This window comes from Castor canadensis, chromosome 8 (assembly GCF_047511655.1).
Source record: "Castor canadensis chromosome 8, mCasCan1.hap1v2, whole genome shotgun sequence".
In the NCBI taxonomy this organism is placed as follows: Eukaryota; Metazoa; Chordata; class Mammalia; order Rodentia; family Castoridae; genus Castor; species Castor canadensis.
In genome coordinates, this window is record NC_133393.1 from 157,033,848 (window position 1) to 157,060,874 (window position 27,027).

General features: G+C 53.4%; 1 protein-coding gene across 3 annotated transcripts in view; it reads left to right on the plus strand.

Moving 5' to 3' along the window:
- Positions 1-27,027, plus strand: part of Tafa5 (TAFA chemokine like family member 5) — a 218,502-nt gene that overhangs the window by 90,282 nt on the left and 101,193 nt on the right. Inside the window, exon 1 of one of the 3 annotated variants that reach the window (XM_074084726.1) lies at positions 7,435-8,012. The exons of the other annotated variants lie outside the window; for them this stretch is intronic. Coding sequence (XP_073940827.1) covers positions 7,894-8,012 — 119 coding nt within the window. The 5' untranslated portion in view covers positions 7,435-7,893. Of the gene's footprint in view, positions 1-7,434; positions 8,013-27,027 lie in introns of those variants that run through there. 3 annotated transcript variants of the gene reach the window in all.

Consider the following 27,027-nt stretch of genomic DNA (forward strand, 5'->3'; position numbering starts at 1 on the left):
GTAGCTGAGGCTCAGCAGGCCAGCTGAGCCCCTCAGATGCAGAGGCATGGACCAACTGTCCTAACCCTGTCCCTCTCTGGCTCCCCAGGTGAGGGAAGGGCATCATTTTCCAGTCACCTGTCTCCTGTGGGTGTTAGCCATGCCTCGGTGGCTGGCTGTGGGTGCTGGGGAGTCCATGGAAAAGGCTTGGCCCTCTCCACTTTCCTCTGAGTGCTCTGACTGGCTGGCCGTGTCACGTTCCCTTTGTGGACTGGGGTCCTTGAGAGTGACAGACCACCAGAACTTTCTCTGTAGAGAGGGGCTTCCTACAATGAAAGTGAAGCCTTGTGACCAGCAGGAGAGGCAGATGGTCAAGGATGGTTGACAAACCCAAGCTACACAGGTCCACTTCAGGACCCAGACAGGAGTCCAGGGCCTACTCTGGGGGGAGGTGGCCCAGGAAGGAGCCAATGCAGATGTGGGCACAAAGAGTTTGTGGTGTGGGTGTGGCTGGGGAGGCCCTGCTCCCAGCCTCGGCTGATGTCCAGCTCTCCCTGAGAGGCCTTCTCTCTGAGTGGAGATGATGAATCAGGTGAAGGAGGCCCTCCGCTGCTTCCAGATGGTTATTTTTTACTAAGGGCCGAGATGACTGAGCAGTGTCCATAGTGAACACTGCTTTCAAGGGCCACCAAGATGGCTGGGAGAGCGGGAGGTCAGTTACTTGTGCTGGGCCACAGCACACTGGGCATGCAGCCTCATAGTGGCCACCATCTCATTCCCCAGTGGGACCTTGTGCTAAACTCAAGAGCCGACCTTGTCCAGGCTGCTTTCTGCTGAAGTCCTGGGTGCTTGACTTGGCCCTGTTGGGTGGCATCTGTGAAACGTAATCTGAACTCTGCTATACACAGTGGTGGCCTTGACAACATCAAGGTAATCTTAGATTTTCCTCCAACACATGACCCCTTTGTCCAAACAGTGTGGCCAGAAGTGGGAGGCTGGCCCACCCTGCCTAATCCCCTCCAACTACCCCACCCAGATCTGCGGACACTGCCCATCAGCCTCTAGGTCTTTCCCCAGCACCAAGAACCCCTCGTCTTTTGACTCAGTTCAGGCCATCCCTCCTTCCTGTGACCCTGGGATGCTCAGGGTACCTGGAGGACGGGGAAGACCCCAGTGTGGTAGAGCACCCAGATGATCAACTTCTTGTCCTAGAGAACAGGGTGGGTCCCTACATGGACCTAGCACTGGTAGTGGGTTTCACCCTCCAGGCTATCCTGACTCACCCATGTGGGGACAGCCCTGATGGGGGCTCTTGGTCCTTGTTTCTCTCTTTGTGCAGTGATGTGTGCAGCAGTTACTTTATTCTTTGTGAGTAAGTCTTCTGAGGCCCATTCTGTCAGGAAGGTGTCCTCTACAGTGAGAGAGAGCTCTCTTTCCTCTCGGTCTGATGCAGCCCATCCTGCAGCAGCCCTCAATGGCCTTCACATGGCATAGCTCTGAGGAGTCACCTGCTCACTGCTCCAGCAGGTCCTGTAGTGCCTGGGTCTGTCTTGAAGTCTTCCACTTGAGTGGGGACTGGCAAGGTTCCCATCTTCTTGTGTAGCCCCTGTGCTTGGGCGGGCAAGGAAAAGCTGGCCAGCGGCCCTGCTGGCAAAGTTGCATCCCCGTGGAGCAGGAGCAGCTGTTTGTGGCAGTGCAGGTATGGGCCTGGCAAAAGGTGTCTGGGGAAGTCACCCCTCCAGGTCCCAAGATGGCAGCAGCCACTAACCTTGCCCTTTGCTGTGTTCATGGACTCCAGGTCCATGGGATGGAGCCTTGGAAGCCTTGGAGTCACTTGGTCCTCTGGTTTATGGGGACCAAAGGCAGGTCAGGTAAGACACTTTCTTCCTAGCCCTGGAGCAGGTGTGGGAAGTCCTCTCGCACACCCCCCACACCATCAGCCATCCATTTCCTGCCCTGCCTCTTACAAATTAACCAGAGCTTTCGGGGCCCTCTGGAGTCAGAGGAAGCATAGGGCTCAGTGCTCTGCCTCTGGAGCCTGCTGAAGTTCAGCAGCAGCCTTCCTTTCCAGGAGGAGCTGCGGGTGGGTCGCAGCTGGAATTCTGATGCCCGCACCTTTCCCAGGCAGAGCCTTTCCTTGTGTATGGCGTTTTCCTCCTGCGGAGAAGCAGTAGGTCAGGCATCTTGGGGCTGCCCTGTGTGCATATTGGTGGTGCCAGTGGGGCTGGAGGTCTCTCCAGGGGGACCTGTGTTGCCCTTGTCCTTGAGGTGAGGGTGGATCAACTCCGTTAGGAATGGCGGGGTGGGGCCAAGAACCTTTGGGACTGAGCATAGAGGTGGGCCTCGAGGGCTCTTAGCTGTCATCTTATTTGGTCCTCAGTCCACCTGTGAGGAGGAGATTGATTTGTGACTTTGCCCTTGAGCAGACTCAAGGGCAGAGGCACAATGTCTTGGCCATGGTGCTAGAAGAAAACTTGAAACCCAGGCAAGCACCCTGTGAACTGAGCTCAGTGCCCTCTCTCCAGACCCAGCTTCAGTGGGGTTTTGGCTGCCCACCCTGCAAAGCTGGCCAAGGAGTCACATTGTACCCCTAGGGAGAGGAGTCTATCAGAGGGGGATCAGGCAGGAAGACCACCCTCAAAGAAAGCTGTACCCCGTTGCCCAGTCCCCTGTGTAGGGCAAGTCCTTGTGGGTTGAGGCTGGTGACTCTGGGTTGCTGGGGCTGCTTTCTGGGAGCTCTGACAACAGGGGACCCGCAGAAAAGGCAATGCTGTGTACCCTCTGCACTGCCTCCCAAGGGATTCCTCCTCCCCCACCCTCCTCAGGCTGACAAGGGCAGCACAGGGTAGGGCAGTGCAGGGAAGGGAGCTTCTAGAAGCTGCAGATAGGGCAAGCAAGCTGGGCATCTTGGAAGATGCCCAGCTGAAGCCTGTTGGAAGATCTGCCCTTAAGACTTTCCTGGCCAGCTGCATTGAGCAGCTGGGCCCACGTGATGTCCCAGGTATATTTAGAAGAGGTCACACAGCCTTTCAAATACACACATGCTTTTCAAAGCCAGCTTCTGCTTCAGAGAAGGCAGATTTTATTAGCCAATTACCTCCCTTCTCCTGATTACAGAGGCAGCCAAGCAGGCCTTCTGATTCGCCTCGCTGATAGAGCCCAGACCTCCTTACAAATAAATCTGCACTCGGAATGCATCTTCAGACCTCCTGTCCCCAGGGAACACCTGCACAGTGACAGCCTCCTGCTCCTCCTGCCCATTGCTACGGGGACAACCTTGATAGACATGCCAGCCTAGGTTTGGCATGCACATATTAGTTGCCAGCTGTATGCCAAGCATGGGCTGTGCATTGGGACAAGGTGGCAAGGGTGGACTGGCTGTGAGAGTTGGTGGGTTTTTTGGGATAACAAGGGTCTGCACACCTGTGAGAAGTGGCTATCTCTTGGGAGTCCCCCCCATAGGTGTACCCTGAAACTATGAGTCTACCAAACACAGATGTACCCCAAAACTCTTGAGGGTGCCCTCATTTGGAAAACAGGACTCTGCAGACACAATAAGGATCTCCAGTTGAGATCCTCCTAGTTAGGGTGCACCCCAAATCCTGTGATAAGCCCTTGTAGGAGCAGAGAAGAGATATAGACTTACACAGAGAAGGAGGCACACGAAGATGGGGGTGGAGACTGGGATGATGCCACAGGAAGGGTCCTCCTCAGACCATCAGAGGGAGTGTGGTCCTGCCCACACCTGGATCTGAGACTTCTGGCCTCCAGACTGTGATTGAAGAAATACCTGTTGTTTTGTACAAGTTTGTGGAAAATGTCCGGGCAGCCCCAGGAAATGGATAAAGGGACACCAGCTCAGTGGGATCTGACCCACTGTGTGTGTGCATGTGGGATCTCCAGGCAGGGTAGGTCTAGGTGGGGACAGAGTCTCCAGGAATGCATGAGAGGCAGGAGGTCGGCCCATCATTGTGAAGGTGGTTTCCTATCATAGAGGTGGGTCTCCACAGAAGTGACAGCCTTTGGGTCGGGGTGTAAGGCCAGGAGATCAGGGTGACAGTGCAGAAACTCTTAGAGTTCCTCCACCTGTAAATTTTGCACTTCCTAAATCGAGGGCATGCACTGCTGTTGGCCTGCAGGATGGCTTTATGCGGGATGCGGAAGGCATTTTTCATTTTAACGGCTGTGTATTTACTTTTATGGTTACCTTCTATTTATGGCAGTGGTGCTGGCTCTATTTATGGGGTGATGGAAAGTGTCCTTTCATACCCACGTGATGCATGGAGGAGTTAAAGTCACGGGACTCATAAGATGACTGGGATTTAGGAGACATCGTTTTGGTGGGATGTGTTAATTGAGCACCTACTGAGTGCAGTGCACAGAATGGGTCAAGCTGAGGCTGGGGCAGAGAGGCAGGAGAGACAGAATGAGGCAGCTGGGTGTGGTGGACACTGAGAGCTCTGGACAGGCGCTCAGAGGTCATCTACCACCTTGGCTTGAGGAGGTCTGCCCAGGCTACGGTAGCAGGTGTGCAGGTTGGGCTGAGGGTGAAGGCAAGGAGATTGAGTGCTGCGGAGAGCTAAGGGGCACGGATTCTGAAGTGACTATGGGATGGAGAGATGGATGTGGTCACGTCCCAGGCTGCCATGACAAATGCACCTTAAAACAACAGGAGTTATCTTCTCACAGGTGGAGGCCAGAAGTCTGAGAGCAAAGGGTCAGCAGGATTGGTCTCTTTTGGGGGCTCCAGTGAGATTCTGTCCCAGACCCTCTCCTGGCTTTTCCTGGCTACCAGCCATCCCAGGTCTTCTGGGCTGTGGTCACATCACTTCAGTCTCCGCCTCTGTCTTCACGTGGCTGTCTCCTCTCTCTGTCTGAAATCTTTGTCTCGTCCTTCATAAAGACACGGGTCATCACATTTAGAGTTCGCTTCTGCCAGGTTGATCTCGTGTCCACATCCTGTATTGCAGTTCCAATGGAGCTATATTCTGAGGTTCAGGCGGACACAACTTTGGGGCCACTTTCAGCCCTCCACATGGCAGTGTGGAGAGCACACACTGGGGCTCAGGCCTGAGCTTCTGTCTGCACTGGACCCCTCAGTCAGTTCCTGTGACCAGCTCCTGTGGCTCTGTGATCACCTCCCACCATGATAGCCTGTGGGAGGCATGAAGCCCTTCTCCCAAGATGGGGAGGAGGCTTCAGCCACCATTGCCCCTCTCATAGCCCTGGTACTCATCAGTTCCAAGGGACTCCTGCATTTAGAAGTCCAGGTGCCACTCTGGCCACTGTTGGGGTCACTCCCGCCCTCCCTGGGTCTGCCAGCTGGGGGCAGGCTGACTGCCAGGAAGCACGCTATGCACGGACACAGGACAGTGCTCCAGGAGCCCGCTGACTTCTATCTACTTGGAAGTTCCGTTGTCTTCCCTTGCTTTTTGTTTTTCAAAGGCAAATAGTGGGAAACACTTTGGCATTTATACCTGGCTTCCCCAAAGGCATTTCTTATTCCAGTTGGAATAGTCCGGGGCCTATTCAGCAGTTACCTGGTTTGTTATTAAAAATGGGTTTCTGATGTTTGCAATTTGTTCTTAATGCATTAATTCACATTAAGTGAAACTGAGATATTTCTCTTTTCCATTAAGTCAGTGGCCTGGCAGTGAGGGAAAAAAGCAAGGTTCTCTGAACTGAGTTATTTCCCATTGTCGCTGCCCATGGGAAACCTTCCAGAGTGCGTGTGGGTCCTCATGGGTGGACACTGCCAACACAGTCACAACTCTGAGAGCAGGAGGACACCCTGAGCTCAGAGTTGGACTGGACTCACCCTAGCTTGCACTTCTTGTGCCTGGACTCCATGCCCTCCTGTTAACTGCATCTGATCCCCAGGGCTTCCAAGACCTTGGCCACCTCTGTGGAGGGCAAAGAGGAATGTAGAAGATTCTGGGACAGGGCCTTGCTTTGGATGGATGCCTCTTCCTGGCTTAGGGAGGGGACAGAAGATTCAGGTAGTAGGTGAGAAAGGACAAGGGGAGGCCAGTGCCAGGGCCCTGGGGTCAGGGTAGGAGGGGACATAGAGCATATCATGCAGAGCACTAGCCTGGGCTTGACCCCAGAATCATGGCCACAAGACGTGACAAGATGTTATGACACCATGGTCAACTGGGAACATCCTCCATGCTGAGCAAGCATCTGACAAGACATAGGGAGCTGGCAGGGCCTCTCTGGTGGCCATGGGACCCAGCCTTGGTTGCCTCTGCCTGGACACCTGGGCCTGAGTGAGTGGTGCAAAGTTGCTGTGTGGGCAGTGACCTACACCGTGCACAGGGCTGACTGCTGCCATCCTTCCCATAAGTCAGCTCATTCAATCCCTGGCAGCACTGATCTGGACACCTTCCCCCTGTCCTGGTGTGACAGCCCTAGGCCCTATGGCCCCCAGGGTGGAATTTCAGATTTCCTCTTAGTGTGTGTGACCTTGAGCTGTCTTCTTCCCAACTGTGTACTCCCTGCAGGACCCTGCCGATTGTGTGGGCCAGGTGAGGTACTCCACATGGAGAGCTAGAACATGCATGCGTGGGCAACTGCTACCCTTAGATCGTGCTGTGGCTTCTCCTGAGCTGTGCCCTGGGCCAGGTGTCTTCTACCCCTGCCTTTCCATCCTGACCTGGGCAGAAATGTCTGAACCCAGGTGCCCATGACACAGGGTGGCTACAGATTGAATTGTCCAGAGAGAGGAGCTGTGCCTCTTGGGGACCTGTGACAGTGAGCTGATGAGGTGATTGGCTGGGGTTCAGCTCAGATCTGCAGGGCTGAGTCTGGAGAGCACTAAGCTGCAGAGAGACCGTCCTTTGGCCCAATGCTTCAGTGTTACTTGGGAGTAACCATGTTGTCAGAAATTGTTCAAAATTGTGCCTTTGGGTTCCAGCCCCTGTTGAGCATCTTCCCCCTATCTGTCTCCAGAGCAGTGAGCCAGGCCTGCAAGCAGCACAGTGAAGTGACCAGGAAAGAGGAGCCACCCCGGGGGTTGGCCAGCGGTGGCCCTGCTTTGGAATTCTGGCTGCCTCCTCCCCATCTGTCAATGGGGTAGTAAGAGTTCCTCTCAGGTCATTTCTTATTCTTGTCTTATTGCATTGGCTGTGCCTTCCCAGAACAACCTCAGCAGGCACTAAGGTTATGAAGGACCTGAATGGCACATCAGGAAGTGCTTGCCATCTAATAAGACCCACTCAATGCTGGTGAGCACTTTAGTTATTTTATGACTGTTTTTCCCATCTACTCAAGTCCTTTGATAAAGAGCCATGGTTTCCTGATAGGCTGACTGCAAAAATGCCAGAAAACAAAAGCCCCTGCTCAGAGTTCCAGCCTCTACGCTGAGTTCTCTCTGCCTGCAGAATGATGCATGCTATCTGCTCTTATGCTAGGGACAGTGTAGGGAACCAGAGACCTGCACAAAGGTGACCTGTCCCTGGAGTACGCTGAGGCCAGTCCAGGCTCAGGGTAGATAAAAGCAAACCCTGGCCAGCCCTTCAGTGTCTGACCCACCAAGGTGGGTGATAAAAGGGACAGAGGACTAGAGGGACCCTCAGGGTACACACATGCAAGGGAGTTGCTTGGTGTGTCCCCAGCACTGAGCACACATGTGTGAGCTTGTACACACAGGTACTCACATGCATGGGCACATGCCTCTGAAGCCTGTGCCCAGGGGGAGAGGCAAGGCACTGCCTCCCAGTTGGCAGCCACACGGCTGAGGTATCTATAGGAAAACAAAATCCATGTCCTGACACACAGCTCTTGTTCCCATCAGATGCCCACCCTGGCCTCCAGCCAACTCTGCAGCCCTATTGTGCCATCCAAAGCTTGGCCTGTGACTTGGTGGTCCCACTGTGGCCCAGGTGCTCTCTCAGTATTTTAAGCGATGGGTGGATGGCAACACAGGATGGAGGCCGGGCAGCGGATAAATGGATGAAGCTGTCCTTGTGGAGCTGTGACCATCCTGCTCTGACGTCCTGGCTTGTCAGCGTGCCACGGGAGATGGTTTGCAGGTAGATAGTTTTCTCTTTTCTGCACAGTGCAGCCTTCAGGACTCCTCGTCCCGAGAGTACTGTAGCAGACTATGCTGAGTCCTTATCAGGCAGTTGTGGAAATAAGTTAGTGTTTCTATGACTCCCTTGATCAGCCTTGGAATCGGGGTCTGAGCGTTCCTCCAGCCTTGCACCAGCTCTATCTCAGTAGCCATCATGCCCCAAATAGAGTCTGTGAGTGACAGGAAGTTCCCTCTGCACCTTCCCAAGGGTGTGCAGCCATAGGGCTTTGGCAGAGGCCGCTGCCACTACTGCCAGTTAGCCCTGACTTCAGGGGGGCCCTGTTCCTTTCTGCTCCCTGGCCCCTGAGTATCTGCATCACACCCAAAAGCCCCAGCTAGTTCTCCAGGAGCTATTACAGCTGATGGTAGAGGGCATTCCTTGTCCTCTTGAGGATCCTGGGAAATAGATTGTGTTGGGTCAATCAACAAACTCTGCCAACAGCTGAGAGAGCCTTGCTGAGCTGGGTCATATCATCTCTGGACCTAACTGAATCAGTGCAAGGGCTGTGGGACTATAAGGGGGCTGAGGAGACAGTCAGAGTGCCTGGACAAGCCACAGTGTGGGAGAAGTCACTCACCCCAGCATGTGCACAGGACAGCAGTGCAGCAGGCAGTCCACCTGGCAGACAGGTGCCCAGCACCCACTCTGCAGGGGCATGGCACCCTTGGGAGCCGGTCCCTTCTGCTGTGGAGGTCCCCGTGTGCTGTTTAATTAGTGTGTGTGCAGGGCCACGCTAACATCTTTGTGCTCTAATCCTTTAAGAACCCAGATTGTCTCAACTCCGGCTGAGTTACAAGTACAATAAATTAAAACTTCTCGTACACGAAATCTCGTAGCCTCATTAAGTGTAAGATTATGCAAAAAGAGTCGTTAAGTATGATAATGCAGCTTTCGGTGTGCTCTGTAACAGGACATTCGTTATCTCTCACTCTGCTCTCTTTAAGCTCCATTCTGGGGGAATTAGTGGTATTACTGTTTAAATCTTAACTTTCGTGTTACACAGGCATGTTCCATAGCTTTGAAACATATCTGAAAGCCGTGCCTGGATCGCGTAGATCTAAAGGGAGTGAGCCTGAGGGTTTCAGAGCTCATCTCATTGGAAGAAACTGTGGCTGTTGTGTCAGGAGATTTTTCATTTATTATTACTTATTTATTTATTTGGCAGTGCCGGGGTTTGAACTCAGGGCTTTGATCTTGCTAGGCAGGTGGTCTACTACTTTTGCCACCTACCCAGCCCTATATGGTTTTCATTTCATTAAAAATACATTGCTTCGTGGAGACTTACCCAGATAAACTTGTATCACAAAAACTGTGAAAGTGGGGAAGAGATGTTGTCTTCCAGGGCCCAGTCTAGAGCGTCCATTCTTTGTGACGACACTGGCCTCCAGGGTCTGGGCCCTGGGCACCCCTTGGGGTGAGTGGCCAGCAGCGTTTCCTGCTTGTCCATCATTGAATTACACTCCTGGAGAAGGCAGCTCAGCTTCTCAGAAATGTGTCACAGGGCAAGAGTGGTGTCCTTGCGGTAATAAAGTATTATTTTTAATTGTAGGCTTTACTTCGAGGGGCAATTTTAAGGTTACAGAAAAACTGAGCAGATAGTGCAGACTTCTCACACAGGCCCCCCTCCCCTAACACACAGTGTCCCATCACTAACCAGGTGCTTGGGTGTGTAGCATTTGTTGTCACAGATGCACTGGTGTTGCCACACTGCTAACTGAAGCCCATAATTTACTTTGGTGCTCACTGTGGCGTGATGTGTTCTGGGGGTTTGGATAGCCGTGTCTTGACTTGCGTCCACCATGATGGCCTCATAGAGAGGAATGTTCCTCCCGACAGTCTTCAGTGCTCCACGTTGCTGTACTCAGGTTTAGTTGCTGTGCACACACAGGCTGCAGCTCTGGGTACCGAGGTGCTCACCAAGCCTTCCCTGGGTGTGTGCTTGCAAACTGTTCAGTCAGGAGTTTGAACTTGGGCCAAGGGCCAGGAGTTCTGTGTTTCGCTGGGTTCTGAAGTGACCATGGACGTATTACCTCCGAGAGTTGAAGACCTTGACTCTGGTGATGGCTAGAGATGGGAAAGCCACATGCCTGAGACTTTTGCAGTGAGGTCTGCCTGCCCTGCTTGCCGTGTGTGCATTTTGGACTCTACTGATGCAGGGGTGGTGAGAAAAGGGGCTCGAGGCTGCCTCTCTCTCCACAGTGGCCAGGCCCATTCCGCTTGCTCTCTTTGCAGTGCAATCTTTATAACGTGACCAGAGAGAGCCAAGATTCCAGCACTTTATTTTATGATCTTTTTCTTTTTGTATTAACACAAGAAAGTGGTGCTCACGTAACTTTATGATCCTTGCAAACCACTGGCAGTGGTTTCCTGAGTCCTAGGGGAGGATGGCACCATGCCATACCCTGCTTTCCCCCAGAGCTCCCCTGGAACCACCTGACCCCGTGGTTCTCTTGTTCTTCCCATCACTTGGCCATTGTCCTTGCAGCCCATGGGGTATCTTGACCTCCTCCATCCCTGGCTGGTCCATGTGTGAGGCAAAGCCCTCACATGTGGTTTATCCATGCCTCGACTCCCCATCCCTGCTCTTGAACCTGGTGGTCACCACTGTCCTCATCCTCACCCTTCCCTCCAAAAAGTCTTCACATGCCCTTCCCAGCTTGCCCAGTCACAGACACAGGCAGTGACAGGATGGCTGAAGAGTGTAGACCTGGGATGAACAAGGCCACTAGGGGCCAGGAGAGCAGCTCAAGGTGGGACCTCAGGGCGAAGGGGTAGCCAGGCCAGTAGGACGCACACGGCTGAGGATGTGCTGCTGGACCAGGTCACCAATGGACTGGACTCAGGAGTCCACTCCTAGAATCAGCCAGGGCTCTCCAGAGAACAGAAGGACAGAGTGTGGAGAAGGAGTGACTGGCTTATGTGAACTGGAGTCCTTGAGTGGATGTCAGCAGGGGAGGCATCGAGAGATGTGTCAGTGCTGCAGGTCCAGCTGAGGGCTGTGTGGCCGAGCTCCTTCTGGCTCGGGCTCTACTTTTGTTCTCTCAGCCTTCCACTGCTTGGCTGAGGCCCACCCACATTGTGGAGGGTCATCTGCTTTGCCCAGAATGCACAGATGTAACTGTTAAGCTCATTCACAAAACACCTGCCCAGAAACATCCAGAATAATGCTTGACCAAATATCTTGGTGCCAAGGCCCAGCTGATTTGAAACATAAATTCAGCCTCCATGGAGGTCACTTCACGGGGCAGTTGGGAAGGGACAACAGGGTGAAAGTCCCTGGTGTCAGTAGCAAAGGGCCTAAGGAAAGCTGTGCTGGGAGGATGTCTCTGCCTAGTGCCAGTGCCGGAGACCAGCCATTGTGGGGCTAGGGAGCCTTGTTCTTACGCAGCTGTGCGGGATGTCCTCGTGCAGGCAGAGGGCTGTCGCAGGCTGCAGTGTTTTCCCTCACGCTTACGACTGCGCTTGTGTGGGTTTCTCATGCCAGCCAGTCCTCCAGCTTTCCAGACACTGGTACCTGTGCCCTACACCTTATTCCACTCTGTGATTAACAGCAGGAGTTAGGGCAGACCCAGCCCTCAGGCAAAGGCCCCGTGCACAGCCTGCCCCACCTCAGATGCTGATCACAAGTTGCAAGCTGCCTTCTGTGCTTCTGACTGACTGGCTCTGATCCTGTGATCCGGGACCCTGCACCCACTCTCCCATCATCAGCTGACCTCTTAGAACTCGGGAAATGCTTTACTACTACAGGTTTACTGTGAAGGACAGACTCAAGTGGAAGAAACTCACTGCATGTGTGCGGCTGCCAAGCCCTCTCTGCTCACCGCCCTCCCCCACCCTGTTGTGCAACGGTCCCAGCGTTCCCAGGACCCCGTGGTTCGGGAGTTTTGGGGTGGGAGCAGGATGTGAGCTGATGGTTAAATCACTGCCTTTGTGATCAACTGAGCCTCCAGCCTCTCCCTTACCTGGAACCAGGGCTGGACGTCCCACTCTCTCCCTGCTTGCTCCCCATCCACCTCACTGAGCCAATGCAACTTCATAGGCGTAAGGGAGGCTTTGGAGATTAAAGGGTTTAGGAACTGGGTGTCTGGAGAGGGGTGGAGAGGGGTACAGAAATGGAATGTCTTTTGCTTATTTTATCCCACCAGCTATGGTGGCATCCTGAGCAGGTCAGCCTGGGTGTCCTCAGCAGGCATGGATAAGACTGTACTTGGTGTGACATGGGCTTCACAGCAGGTCAGAGCCAGCGTCCCTCTGCCCCCAGGGTGGAGTCAGCCTGGGATGACAGCTCTGTACCCCAGCATGCCTGGGTGCGATTTACATGTGAGCACACTGCTGCTCTCACAGGCTGTGCCCTGGTGGTGTCCAAGTCACAGCTTTCTTTCCTTCCCTCAAAGCAGCTTGATCAACTGACCAGCCTCAGCGCTGCTGGCATTTGGGGCCAGAATGTTCTTTCATGCGTTTCATTGGGGTTGGGCAGCGTTCTGGCCTCTACCTGTGAGGCCAGGTAACAGCCTCCCAGGAGCTCAGACATTCGACACCATCTCCAGACACTGTCACAGTCCTGTCACCTCAGCTCGCTGAGCCCCTGTGCCAGGGAGAGAGTTGATACCCTAACAGCCCAAGCTGTGGGCAGCAGGCTGCTGTCTTGCCAGGGCCTCCCCGTCTGGATTCCATTCTGGCCCGCAGCGTGTGCTTGTGGCTTGTTCTCTGTCAGCTGATCTCCCCCGTTTTAGGGTGGCCCTGTTGTGTCACTGTTTCTGCCAGAGCTGAGATTCCAATGAAACAGAACAGCAGAAGACTAGTACATGGAGTGTGGCTGTCCTGAGGCCCCCAGGCCTGACACCTGCTTCACCTGTGGAAGTTATACCCAGTTAGGGACAGTGCTGCAGCCACACTGTCCCTGTGGCAGGCATTTCCACTTGTTAGTCTTTTAAAAGCCTGTATGTGTATGTGTGTGAATATCTGTGTGCCTATGCATAGGCTTGCATGAGTCCTCTTCCCCCTCTGGCAGTCCTGGGTTTTGAACTCAAGGTTTTGCACTTGCGAGGCAGGAGGTCTACACTTGCCCATGCCCCCAGCCCTTTTTGTTTTAGGTTATTTTCCAGATGGATTCTTGCATGCTTTTTCCAGGATGGTCTCAGCTTTGATTCTATTCCCTACGCCTCCAGCATAGCTGGGATGACAGGCCCACGCTACCATGCCCTGCTTCTTTTGTGGATATGGGGTCTTGCTACCTTTTTTCTGGGCTTGCCTTGAAATACAGTCCTCCCAGTCTTCACCTCCTGAGAAGTTGGGATGATAGGTGTGAGTCACCGTGCCGTGCTGTGTGTGCAGATTCTTACAGGCATCTTTATACGCAGAATGCATGTGTGTGCATACTTCTTTTCACACACCTGTAGTTTGAACAGGCCCCATACCTGAGGCAGGTGATATTATCATTGCCTACAGTTCAAGGGTGTAAAGCAGTGACCTGTGCTCAGAACCAGTGTGTGTGTTCCCCTCTACCCACCAGCCCCCTGGGCCTGTTAAGTCCACAGCCTATAGTGAGGTCTGCAGGGCCACCCACCTGTCCCTATTCCCAGAATGGTGGAGTGACTTGAGAAAAGCCACACATTCCTGATCCTGGGACCCTGGTGCCCAGGCCATGCCTGAGCATCCAGGGCCTGTATGCTGTCTGTCCTTGTGGGTGGCTCCTGGTTCATAACCTGTGCCATCACGCTCCGTTTTTGCTGACTCCTCCACCTCTGCTTCCATGGTACCTGCCTGTCCTTCATCCCAGGACCTTGGTCCCTGGACGCTGGTCTGCCCGTGTAGCATTGTCAGTCCTTGCCCTTCATCCCTGAGTCCATGGTTTCTCAGATGCCCGCCTGACAAAAGCCACATGGAGCAGTTGCAGCACCACTGAGATGGTTGTCAGGGCCATGTTGTTTTGTTTGAGAAAAGTGAAACCCTGGTTTCCCACTTGCCATGTGTCTGCGGACCGTCAGTGCCTCTGAAGGCCTTTGTGACACATCCAGACAGGGCCTCTATATTTTGTAGCAGAGCCTGGGTGTTCTGTGTTCCTCAACTTATGGTTTTAGAGCTGCATTAGTGGAGACAGCAGGGTGATGGGTCCTATTCCAACAGGGCCTTTGCAGGAGAGCCTGGGCCTGGCCTGCTTGACTTGCCCAGGCCACTATGGTACCATGTGGCATGCTCCAACTGGCTGTCTATCTTCACATCTGGGTTCTGGTTCTGTCCCCTCCGCACCCAGCTGGTTGACCTTGGGTCAGGTGCTATTCTTATGTTGTCCCAGATTCCTCCCATGGAGGGGGAGCAAGTCCTGGAGATTTGCAAGGCCCTGGGTGCCTTTGTGCTCTCTCTTCCTTAGCAGGCAAGGGTAAGCTCTCCATTCCCTCACCTGGGGAGGGTCAAGGGCCCTGGGCAGGCTGGGGGCTTCTTTGGGGGATGAGTAGCAAGCAGCTGCATTTGGGAGGGGTGACTCTCTGGACTTATTTCAGAGAAGGAGAAAGATGTTACAGCGGTGATGGCTGGGATGTAATGTGATTGTGGTGATGGTGGGGTAATGGTAATGATAGGGATGAAAGCACTGATCGTGATGGACATGGTGGTGCTGGTGCTGGAGATGATAGTGATGGTGGTGGTGGTGATGGTGGTGAGGATGGTGGTGAAGATGGTGGTGGTGATGGTGAGGATCGTAGTGAAGATGGTGGTGATGGTGGTTGTGGTGATGGTAGTGAAGGTGATGGTGGTGGTGGTGAGGATGGTAGTGAAGGTGGTGGTGGTGATCATGATGGTGATGGTGGTGCTGGAGATGATAGTGGTGATGGTGGTTTTGGTGATGGTAGTGAAGGTGATGGTGGTGGTGGTGAGGATGGTAGTGAAGGTGGTGGTGGTGATCATGATGGTGATGGTGGTGCTGGAGATGATAGTGATGATGGTGGTGGCAATGGTGGTGAGGATGGTAGTGAAGGTGGTGGTGGTGATGGTGGTAGTGGCAATGTCGATGAGGCTGGTGGTGAGGATGGTAGTGAAGGTGGTGATGGTGATGGTGGTGGTGATGTGCTGGAGATGATAGTGATGGTGGTGGTGATGGTGATCGTGATGGTGGTGCTGGACATGATAGTGATGGTGGTGGTGGTGATGGTGGTGAGGATGATGGTGATGGTGGTGGTGGTGGTGATGTGCTGGAGATGATAGTGTTGATGGTGGGGTGATGATGGTGACAGGGATGGTAGTGAAGATGATTACAGTGATGGTGGTGGTGGTGATGGTAATGGTGGTGATGGAGCTGGGGATGGGGATGGTTGTGAAGATGATTACAGTGATGGTGGTGGTGGTAGTGGTAGTGAAGATGGTGGTGGTGATGGTGGTGATGTGCTGGGGATGATAGTGATGATGGTGGTGGTGATGGTGATGGGGATGGTAGTGAAGATGGTGGTGGTGATGGTGGTGATGGTGATGATGTGCTGGAGATGATAGTGATGGTGGTGGTGATGGTGATGGTGATGGTGGTGCTGGAGATGATAGTGATGGTGGTGGTGGCGATGGTAGTGAGGATGGTAGTGAAGATGGTGATGGTGGTGGTGATGTGCTGGAGATGATAGTGATGGTGGTGGTGATGGTGGTGAGGATGGTAGTGAAGGTGGTGGTGGTAATGGCAGTAGTGGCAATGGTGATGAGGCTGGTGGTGAGGATGGTAGTGAAGGTGGTGGTGGTGATGTGCTGGAGATGATAGTGATGGTGGTGGTGATGGTGATGAGGATGGTGGTGATGGTGATTGTGATGATGGTGCTGGAGATGATAGTGATGATGGCGGTGGCAATGGTGGTGAGGATGGTGTGAAGATGGTGGTGGTGATGGTGGTGGTGATGTGCTGGAGATGATAGTGTTGATGGTGGGGTGATGATGGTGCTGGAGATGATAGTGATGGTGGTGGCGATGGTAGTGAAGATGGTGATGGTGATGGTGGTGGTGACGTGTTGGAGATGATAGTGATGATGGTGAGGATGGTAGTGAAGATGGTGGTGGTGATGGTGGTGGTGATGGTGAGGATCGTAGTGAAGATGGTGGTGATGGTGGTTGTGGTGATGGTAGTGAAGATGGTGGTGGTGATGGTGGTGGTGATGTGCTGGAGATGATAGTGTTGATGGTGGGGTGATGATGGTGACGGGATGGTAGTGAAGATGATTACAGTGATGGTGGTGGTGGTGATGGTAATGGTGGTGACGGAGGTGGGGATGGGGATGGGGATGGTTGTGAAGATGATTACAGTGATGGTGGTGGTGGTAGTGGTAGTGAAGATGGTGGTGGTGGTGGTGGTGGTGGTGATTGTGGTAGTCATGGTGATGAGGGTGGTTATGATGGTGGTGAAGATCGTGGTCTTCCACCATCCACTATCACTAGTGGATGGAACTACTTTCTGTGCATTATACCCGCTGTCTCCTCTAATCCTAACAACCAAACTAGGCTGTAGGCAGACACTTTTCATGTAAGATATTTGAGGTTTGAGAGGTTAAATAACTTGCCCAGGGACCAAACTTAATACCTGGCAGACTTCCAAATTAGAACTTGAGCTTGACTGCTTCCTAAATTGGGGCCGGCCTTTCTCACCTGAGAGCACACATTGGACAGGATTAAAATTAGTTTAGACAGCTAAGAGGTCAGGATGTGATCACCACCATGCCAGGTCCCTACCCACAGGTGAGGTGGGCTGTGCTAATTTTGGGCTGTAAATGCCCATGAGGTCAGACTAGGGAGCCCAGAGTCCTGCATGGGTTCTAGGTTCCCGGGCTATGCAGTGTAAAAGGTAGACCCCTCTCCCTGGGATAGTGGGGGTGTGCGACAGGAGGCAGTGGGGAGGTGACTCAGCCCAGTGAGCCTGAAAACTCAGCACAAGGGCAGCCTCAGGACTCTAGTGGCCCCTCTGAAGGCAGGTGTGCCCTCCCCAAGAGCCATTTTGAGCATCAGCAGCACCAGCAAAGTTCTGCTCCACCTTCTAGAGGACACCTGAACTCCTCTTACCAACAGAGACAATCGGAAGCCCCAATGTAGGGATTTGTCCTGGGGCACAGAGAGCGATGTGGAGCTAAAGGACAGATATCCTTCAGAAGGACAGCAGGAGTTTCCAATGGGAAACATTGTGTGTTGTGGGTACAGCTTGAGCCCATCTTCAGGTCCATCCAGAAGGACACTGCCTCAGCTGGGGGACATACCAGAACCGGGGTGAATCGGTGCTGATTTGAGGACTGGAAGACATGGATTTCCAGTATGCACGCATTCTAGGTACCTCTGTGGAGCTTGTATTTACATAAATGCGCACATAGCGAGACCTATGAAAAGAGAGAATACTGAAGTGAGCATGTGCCAGAAAGTTCACAGCGGCTGCCTGGGCGGTGGGATTACAGTGTAATTTATTTTCTTTCTTCTCTGATTTTCTTCTTTTTGTACAGAAATCATGTTTACTGTTGTATGCAGAAACACATATTAAAAGCGTTTTCACTGCTGCCCCGTTGCAGTAGGATGGGCTCCCACGACATAGCGGGAGGAGAGATTATTGTGTCTGCTTTGTGCAGGTTTCCTCCGCCCTGCTTCCCACCTGCGGCCTGAGCACAGCCGGAACCAGGGCTCTCTGGGGACCAGAGACATTCAGCACTGCAATTTCTATTGTACTAGGTGTCCTCAGAGTCAGAGGGCAGATTCAGGCCAGGCTTTGAATCCCATGGAAGAAGTTGTATCCCCACACTGTGGTCCCACGTCCAGTCTCGTGGGAGGCCAGCTCCTGGTGCACAACCACCGCCCAGTGCTCTGGGGGAGGGTGCCTTGCTGTTTACCAGGCGTGGTGGGATGGAGCCTGTCCCTTGGCCTTGGGCCCACATGCCCCACAGGATGTGACGAAGTGGTGCCTTGCTCTGTCCCAGGGCCACTTTCCAGGGACTGAGTCTGGGAGGCGCTTTGCTCACCAAGGGCTTTGCTCACTAGCATTGATGACTTGTGTTTGATGCATGGCACAGTCTGCACTTCAAGTGTAGTTGCTGAAAATTCTAAACCCACATACTGGGAAGGCAGGAGTGACCTCAGCAAGTGCAGTTCTTTGATGGAGCCATCCGGACAGTTGTGGTGTGTGGCTGTGCCCGTGTACTTACTGCTGAAAGGCAAGACCAGACCAGCATGAGGGCATCTGCCTGGGTCCTGTGGGTAAACTTGGTTTACCCACTTGGTCTTAGAGCAGGCTTGAGTGGAAAGCTGAGCCTCATCCCAGAAGACTGTTCCTGTTGCAGACAGGGGTCTGAGTAAGAGTGACTGCTGCCCTGTGGCAGGCCAGGTAGGGGCAGATGGCAGAGCAGGTGGACAGGTGAACCCTTACACTAGGTAACCACAATGGCACAGTGCCCTGCTCAGCCCTGAGTTGTTCTCCTGGTGCAAGAGCCTCAGGCTGTGCCTGCGTCTCTTCTTAGGCCCCAGGTCCCATACTCCAGAACCTCTGGGACCATCTGAACTCTTCTGGCAGCAGCCTGTGTGGTGTCCATACTTTATGCCCACAACCAGAGCAAGTGATCCACACAGGTTGAGTGAGTGACCAACAGTGGGCACTGGTGGACCCTTCCTTGGGAATTGCTCACCCAGCTGCTCATCTTTCCTGGGGAGGACTGAAGAAAGAGGTTGTATTGTGGGACCATAAGCACTGGTTTGGTGACAGTGTTCAGGCTCAAAGGAAGGGGCCCAGGCTTCTTGTTGAAGTGACCTTAGTGACATTGCTGAGCACTTTCCTGACCTGAGACTGGCTATGTCACTGAGTCACATTTAGTCTGTGCTGTGAACAGGCCCAGTGTTGGAGGAGTGGGGACTCTAACCAGGTGTCTCCTCCTTCTGCTTATGAGGTCTCTTCGTGCCTGGTATGGTCAGCTTCTGAGCCGAGACAGACCATAGTGTGTGTCCTGTGCATGAGACACACAGGAGTGGGAAGCGACCAGATGGGGGCACCGCATGAGTGTCCTAGGGCTACTGTGTAAGGGCTGCAGAGTGGCTTCAAAGATAGACACAGGGCCTTCTGCAGTGTGGGAGCCACTAGTCTGAGGGCAGGTGTGGCAGGGCTGATTCCCTGGGAGGGACAATCTGCCCCAGCCTCTCACTAGCTTCTGATGGCGCCAGGGATTCCTTGGCTTTTGGCCACATCACCCTAATCTCTGTCTCCATCGCACATGGCTGTCTTTCCTCTGTGCGTCTGAGTCTTAATTCTTCCTTATAAGGTCACCATTCACACATTGGATTGGATTAAGGCTACCCCAGTGACCTCATCCTAACTTAATCGCATCAGTCAAGACCACGTTTCTAAGTAAGGTCCCATTCAGAGGTCCCTGGTGTCAGGGCTTCGACACAGTTTTGGGGGACACAATTCAGTCCATCATCACAGACAGTGGAGGGGGTTGTTTGGTCTGAGGTCAGCTGAGTGGGGTCTGGCCAGAACCCTGCCTGAGAAGCCCGTGGTTGGTGGCTACCGCAGGCTGAGGAAGGCCTGCTTGCCCCTCGCTGGGAGGGAGCACTCCTGAAGGGAGATGAAGGACAAGCTGCCTTATAAATAACAGGGCCCCTTTCTCGTAATTCTTTGTCTTTATGGAGCTGGGCTTTTTGCCCCACCTTTGCTGAGTGTTCATTACTGAAAAGCTATGGGATCCTGTCCTTACAGTCTGTTGGTGTATATAAATAAAGATGCCAGGAGAAGTTCTCTCAGGCATATCATGAGCTTAATCAAATTAGCACCCTACCAGGGTCAAGGGCAGGGCAGGCCCCTAGGAGTGGGGAAGGAGAGCTGGCTTGAAGGAAGCTGTGTCTGGGTAGGGCTGGAGTGACTTCTAGGGCAGGGGTCTCGTCTTAGCCCAATTCCTGCCTGCTGGCATCTGCAAGTGCTTTGTGAGGGCCAATGGAGGAGGCCTGAGCAGCGAAGCTGTCCGCAGGCTGAGACCACGCCCTCACCTCCCTCCTTTCTGGAAAGACTGACGTCAGTGCACGGTGCCTCCCACTCCTGTTGCATGTTTGGAGCTTTGGTGGTGTCCTTGTTTGTTACTTTCGGTAGCTTTGCCAGCTGCTGTCAGTCGTCCCTGGTGCACTGTTTTTCTGGTCTTTCTCTTTTTGTTGACACGCCTTCCTGTGGTGTGTCTTTCACACCTGGTTTGCTTATTGTCCCTCATTGGACTCTATCCACTTGGCATCATTAGCTGCTGTGTTTCAGTCAGGTTGAGTGACACACACAGCAGCCACTCGAATTCTCCATTCTTCTAGGCTCAGAATTTGTTCCTGGGGATCCGTGACTCAAAGCACCCATCCGATGCTGGATTTGCAGTAAAAGATACCAGCCGCGTCCCTGTGGTTCAGAGTCCCACTGTGCCGAGTCACATTCATCCTCCTTTTCCAGGGCTCACAGAAGCCTGTGTTGAGTCTTACCTCTGTGTCCCTGAGACTGTCCGAAAATGCTGTCTGTACAGTGTCCTGATAGCATCAGTGCGGGCAGAACATTTTGGAAGCCTTTGCCAGCCCTCTCTGTACTCTTTCTTCCTCTCTGTTTTTCTGCAAGTCATTTTCACGTGTCTTCATGGGTCATTGCTGATCCGGGCACATTGGAGAATGCACCGTCTGTCCAGTGGGGGAGACTGCCCCTCCCACACCTGGAGATCCTGACTCTAGGCTTGTTCCATGAGCAATGGGCTCTGCTATCAGCCTTACCTGCCTGGGGTTCCTGGGACCCTGAGTCAGCCTGCTATGGGGGGCCATCAGCTCAGGTGAGTCACTCTTGGTGGCGTGTTAATCACATTGGTCCTACTGCTCCAAAAAGAGCAGTAATTTAAGGCTGTGAGTCAGAGCAAGTCCATCAACGAGGCAGCTACCTGTGGTCACCTCTTCCCTGGATGCATCACAAGACCCTGATGGAGGAGGTCACACTGGATGTGAGCAGATGAAACGGTATGCCTCTTTATGCTTGCAGCAGCTTAGAATAGCTCGTGGTGTGCAGGGGGCTGGGCAGGCCTAGAGGGCGGCACGGCCTGGTGCAGCTAAGTGTGTGAAGGCGTGTGCTGGGCCCTCCCATGTGGCTCCTGAACAGTTCCTGGTGACCTGCGCCCTGATGGTGGAGTGCATCAGTACACGTGGCTCTGGGCTGTGGGCTGTTCCTAAACTTGTCTGTGTTCAGGATTTTCTCAGATTTCAGCAAAGACCCTGCACCCCATCATCGTGGGAGCCAGAACTATTGCTCCTCGCAGCATGGTCACATGATAGGCCTAAGATCCCAAAACGATTTCTGCTCATTAGTCTCTCTCTCTCTCTCTCTTTTTCTCTCTCTCAGATTCCGTTCAAGCATCTGTCCAAAACCAGCAAAGACATAGTGAGTGAGGCAGACTGCTGTCTTTGTTTAACACATCCCACCTCATTCTGGGGGAGGAACACTCATAACCCAGGAGACACTGACCAGGAACCTCATAGGCTGTCTCTAGAAGATGTCACTGCAGTGGCAGCTCCAGAAGGATTATGGTGGGGGCTGCAGACACCCCGCTTGCCCGCCAAAAGGGCAGCATGCAGACTCAGGTTGGGGTGGGGTCCCACAAATCTGGCAAGAGCATAGTGTTGCCTGCCTGTCCAGGGGTGGGGGTCTCTGTACATCACACCTGGCCCTTCTTGCTGGGTCTCTGCCCTTTCTTGCCATGGCCTGCTCTTCCCTACCATGACAGCTTCCCCTGGCTCTCCTGGAATTTGGCAGTGTCAAGCAGGACCACTCCTGCAGTTGGTGGATGTGTGGAGTGGGCCTCTGTGCATGGGCCAGTGGACATGTACAGTGGGTCTCTCTGGTGGACCAGCGGACGTGTACAGTGGGCCTGTGTGCACAGACCACCAGGCCTGTGTATATACAGGGACAGCTGCACGCAGACCATGAGACGTGTAGGGTACACACACCTGCCTTTTAAGAGTGTAAACCAATGCTGCAAAGGGAAAACCTGAACACAGGGCTTCGCTGGTAGCACCAGAGAGTGGAGTGGGAAAGACCAGGGTTCCAAGCAGCTGGTCTTCCTGGTGGGCTTATCAGCACCAGCATCTCCTCCAAGAGGCATGTTCTGGACAGGCTGGGGCCTGCACAGGGCATGAAGATCAGCCCCCAGGTGTGACGACCTGAGAGCCACTGAATGTTCACAGCCAGGACCCCACGTCTGGCTGTCAGGAATGGGCAAGGGAGTCCCGGGCATCAGAAACTACACTGGAACCCTGGGCCCCTTTTATGGCTACACACATCCCTATGCTTCAGTTCCCCACCTATGCAGAGGAAAGCAGTGTTTGCTCCATGGGGTGGATCTTGGGTTCAGCTAGGTGCTGGAGCAGCACAGGGCACTATGGTATCCAGGTCACAAGCCATTCACCAGAAGCTTCCCAGGCTATGAAAGACACCTGCTGCTAGCCACCCTGAGTCCTCCAGAGCAGGTCCCAAGTCTTGGGGTCAGTCATGAGGAACCTCAGCCCACTGGAAGGGAGGGAAGTTTGAGCACCCTGAGCCTATGCAGCCCTTGTGCTGGATACAAGGCTTGTTCCAGGTGGCCGCCATCTGTAGACTCAGCCAAGTGACCAGAAAAGGGGTCTCCAGGAGCTCCCTGCTGGTCGACAGGGTCAGAATCCCACAGCAGACCCAGGCTAGTGAAGCCTGTGCCTCCTATGAGAGGCTGCATCCTCTTCTGGAGGCCAGGCCAGCTCATCATTGGGCATCTCTTTGCCCCTTGCATTAATGATTTGTAATTGTTATAGGAACAAATCCTCAGGCCGAAAACGCAGTTGACTTACAGTGCACTTTTGCACAAACATATTGTTGCCTATTTGCATCCTAATGTGTGATCAAAAGCGAGGGTATAAATTCATGGCAGCCCAATCATGTTTTACTGTCCATGTAAATCTTGGGAAACTTGAAGGGACTGAATGGCACATTGCACCTTCTAGCCAGCGCCAGCGGTTCCAGTGTGTGTTGCCGGTGCCCTGCGGGAGGCCCACCTGTGCCCCTTCTCCCTTCTCGTTGACCAGATCCTTCCGTGTAGCAGTGTCCTCCCTTCTTCCTCTGTGAAGTGGCTGTTCCTCCAGATCTTAGCTAGCCTTTGCATGAGGGGCAGTTGCTTGTACCCCACGTATCGTCCATGTGCCTACACCCCTTTCTCTGAACCCCTAGTGCCCCACCTCCCCCTGGAGCCTGTCTTGATGTCCTCGTGTTCGTATCACAGATGTGTTGATATGCTCTGTTCACACTGGGGACCCTTCAGGGAGCACCTGGTCCGCTCTCTGTGGTCATGGTGGTGATCAGAGGGTAGCCAGTGTGAGGTCATAGATGGTGGCCCTGATCCCCCTCAATCTGGCTTGTCCGAGGCCTTAACGTGAGTGTAACACAGACACAGGTCACCTGCAGGCAGAGAGCCTTCCCCTGTGACTTAGCCAGGCATTTGCTGCCTTTTCAGCTCTGCGATGTAGCCCGTTCCACCCAGACAGTTCTAAAGCCAGGATTTCCCCGCCGTGCAGACTGGAGTGTTCTCCATATTCCCTTGGGACTTGGGCTGTTCTGAGCATCCATCCTGTGTTCTACTGGCCTCTCCTGAGACTGTGTTTCTAGCACTGGCCCCTTCCTTTGTACTCTGGCTTTGAGTCCTTCGGTGTCTCTCCTAAGCCTCTCCCCTGATGCACAGTGGCATGGTTGTCACCTCCTTGGTGTTGATGCCTCAACTCTCTTAACTTGTCCAGAGGCAGCACCCGGCTTCAATTAGCTAGCACACATGGCTGCCCATGCAGACCCCACTAGCCTGGCCTCTCAGCCTCTCTCTGGGTCCCCTGCCTTGCTCTGTCTTTGTCTCTCTGCCCTTTTTCTCTCTCAGTTTGAGCACTGGCATGTTTGTCTGACTCTACACAGACTTCTGGTCTGCCCCCATCCCCTCTTCTCTGTGTCATCTGCACTTTTGACTGTCAGGATTTCTGTCTCCATCAGGGCTAGTGACAGTCCTAAAAGGGCCCAGTGCCTGGGCACATCCTGACAAGCCTGAGTGCTCTGGGGTCTCCATGGCTGTGTCTCTGTGACTGTCCTTCAAGGGCCATCCTCACCACAGCTCCTACCTGTTGAAGGAGGTCTGGCTGAAGTTCAGTTGTACCAAGCTTTCATGCTTGCCCTCTCTGACTAGGAACAGAGTGTGGCTCCTTCTGAGAGTTTATTGGATCCTTAGCAATTAAAGAATGTGTCACAAACTGTGCCTGGTTTTGCAGGACCACTTCTGCCCTTGCTGGTGGAGAAGGTTCCTGGGTTGCACCTACAAACTTGATGTGGCCTTGTGTCTGGCTTCTATCTACCCTGCATGCCTCAGAGTTGACACCAGTGAAATGGGCCACTGGGGTTTGTGGTCCCAGCTGACTTGAGACTTGAAGTTCTGTGAAAGGGGCAGAGCAGCCCACAAGCACACGCAAGCAATGGGGCTTCCTTATTTTTGGTGCTGTGTGTTTGGGAAGTGGTTCTTGAGTCACATGACTGGCAAAGTCGTATCATTGTAACCAGGCCAGTTACATTAGAGTATCTCCATCTGCTGAGCTGAACGTCCCCATAGACAGACACTCCTGGGGCCAGCACAGGTCTGTGGGACCAGAACCATCTCTCATCTCCAGTTCCCCGTGCATTTGACCTGTACATGGCCATGGAGAGAATGGCACTCCGAACCCTGTCCCCCTGTGTCTTCTTTGTGTGGGTTCAACACCCCCTGCTTCATTGGTAGATAGATACACAGACACATTCACGAATGGGTGTGTATATGTGTACATTCTTAGTACATTAACACTTGAATTGCACAGTTATACACCCTTAGATGCATTTATACTAGGGAGGCCTACTTTTCCAGTTGTATTGGAGACTTCTAGCATGGCACCTACCTCAAGCCCAGGCAGAACAGATGGTTCCCAGGCTGGACCAACCCAGGGATGGCCTGGCAGGGTACAGAAACAGAATGTTGGTCACATACCAGGCTTCCTCTGCCTGTGTCCATCAAGACCACAGGTTTGCAGACTTGCATCAGGTGACCTTATCAAATCTCTCTGAGGTCTGTACACACCGTGCTGTCCTGCAAACAGGCTGTGTGGGCTCTGCAGTACTGAGTAGGCCAACGGAACCACCCGTTCCTCTGGCCTGCGGATCATAGGTGGTCTAGGGCCTAAGGCATTCTTGAGGAGGCAGTGCAGCAGGTCAGCTTGCAGTCATGCAAGTGAGAATAGGGAATTTCCGGCCAGCAGGGCAGCTGGCTTCAGAGCCTCTTCAGGAAAAAGAGTGGCCTCATGGCACTACACACAAGGTGCCAACCTTGCCTGAGGGCGGACTCAAATATTCACCTTTTAGTTCATAGCAAAACCACACACCAGATCCTAGAAAGTTTAGGACTAGATTGAAAAGTGTGTCTCTGAAGTCTCTTCCTCTGGAAGCTGAGGCCCCGCCCCTCCTCTGGCCAGGCTGTGCTGCTTTGCAGTGGGGTGGACAGATGTGTGTCTCCCCAGGTGACAGCGCTGCCACAGGGAAGATGGAAACAGTGATTAGAGTGCTTAATTAGCGAGAGTCTTCAGATTGCACCTTCATGCCGACAGCACTAATGAAAATCACTTTTATTCGACTCCTGTGGCAGGCAGAAGAGAGAAATGCAATCCTGAGTTGGCAGGAGGTGGTGAAGGCACCGGCCTGTGTTTCCATTGGACAGTCCTTGCCTGAGCTTCCTGGGCCTTGGTGCCTTCCAGCGGGCATCCTTGGCTCACTTTGAAAGCAGTAATTTCCCTTTATGGTTTTTACTGTGTGCAGCTGTAAATAAATCCCATTATATTCAAATGGTGATTTTCCTTTAGTGTGTACAGACCATCCTCACAGCCTCTTCTGGGCCCCTTTTTGGGGAAGGACACTTTCTGACCTGTTCCCACCTGGGTTCACCTGCCCCACCACCCTGATGGGAAATGCAGGTGCAGCTTCCAGCGTGGTCATGGATGGGCACTCAGGTCTGTCTGCCTGGGATGCTTGATTGGAGGTGCAGGAGCCTCTGGGACGATATGGGGCATGTCCTCACAGTGCAGCTCCAGAGGCAGGCTGCTCTTTTGGAACTGGTGCAATGTGTTCATCCTCTGGGACCCTGGAGGTGGAGACCTGGCCTGGGACAGGTGGAGGCATCTGGTCCAGTGGTCACTGTGGTGGAACCCTCCAGCCGCAGCGCTGCTCGGTAGTGGGGTGGGCTCTCTGCAGGGACTGAGTGTCCTGGGCTGGCAGCAGTTAGGCAGAGCCAGTGTGGGTGGTTACAGACTTCGAGAGGGAAGGTGTCTTATTTCCTAAAATTCTGGATTTTTCTGGCTGAATCCCGATTAACAGGAAAACCCGGCTCTCGGTAGTGTAAAACTTCCCTGAGTGGTCCACTGTATTGTGACATGTTATGAGGCCTGGGACCATTTGTGATCTACTGTCCCCTGCCCTCATGACCTGGAAATGCTCCCGTGGCCAGCCTGCCTGTGGGAGGCCCCCACTGTCCATCCTCCCAGCACACAGAGGACCTGGACAGTGCAGGGTGTGGTATCACAGGCCTGAGGGATGCCTGTGTCCTGGCAGAGAGGCCCTTCAGAAAAGCCAGGCCTTTTCCCTGCCCAGGGAAAAGCTCCAGGAAACCCAGCCAAGGCAGGTGGACAGCTAGACCCTGGGAGCAGGGACACATGAAGGACAAGTGGCCCTGGGACCAGCCGACACCCAGCTCTATGCAAGGAACCCCAGGGAGGCCTCTGAGCATCACCAAGACATGAGCTCCTTGCTTGGGAAGGACCTTCCACCAATGACCAATCTCTGTAGACACCTGGACATTTCCATCCATTGCAAGGTGGTTGTTTGGCTGAGAAACAAAAGTTACGTTGTACTGGAGTGTTGATTCCTGTAGCCACTCAGGGTGTGGCTTTCTGTAGACCCAGCCTG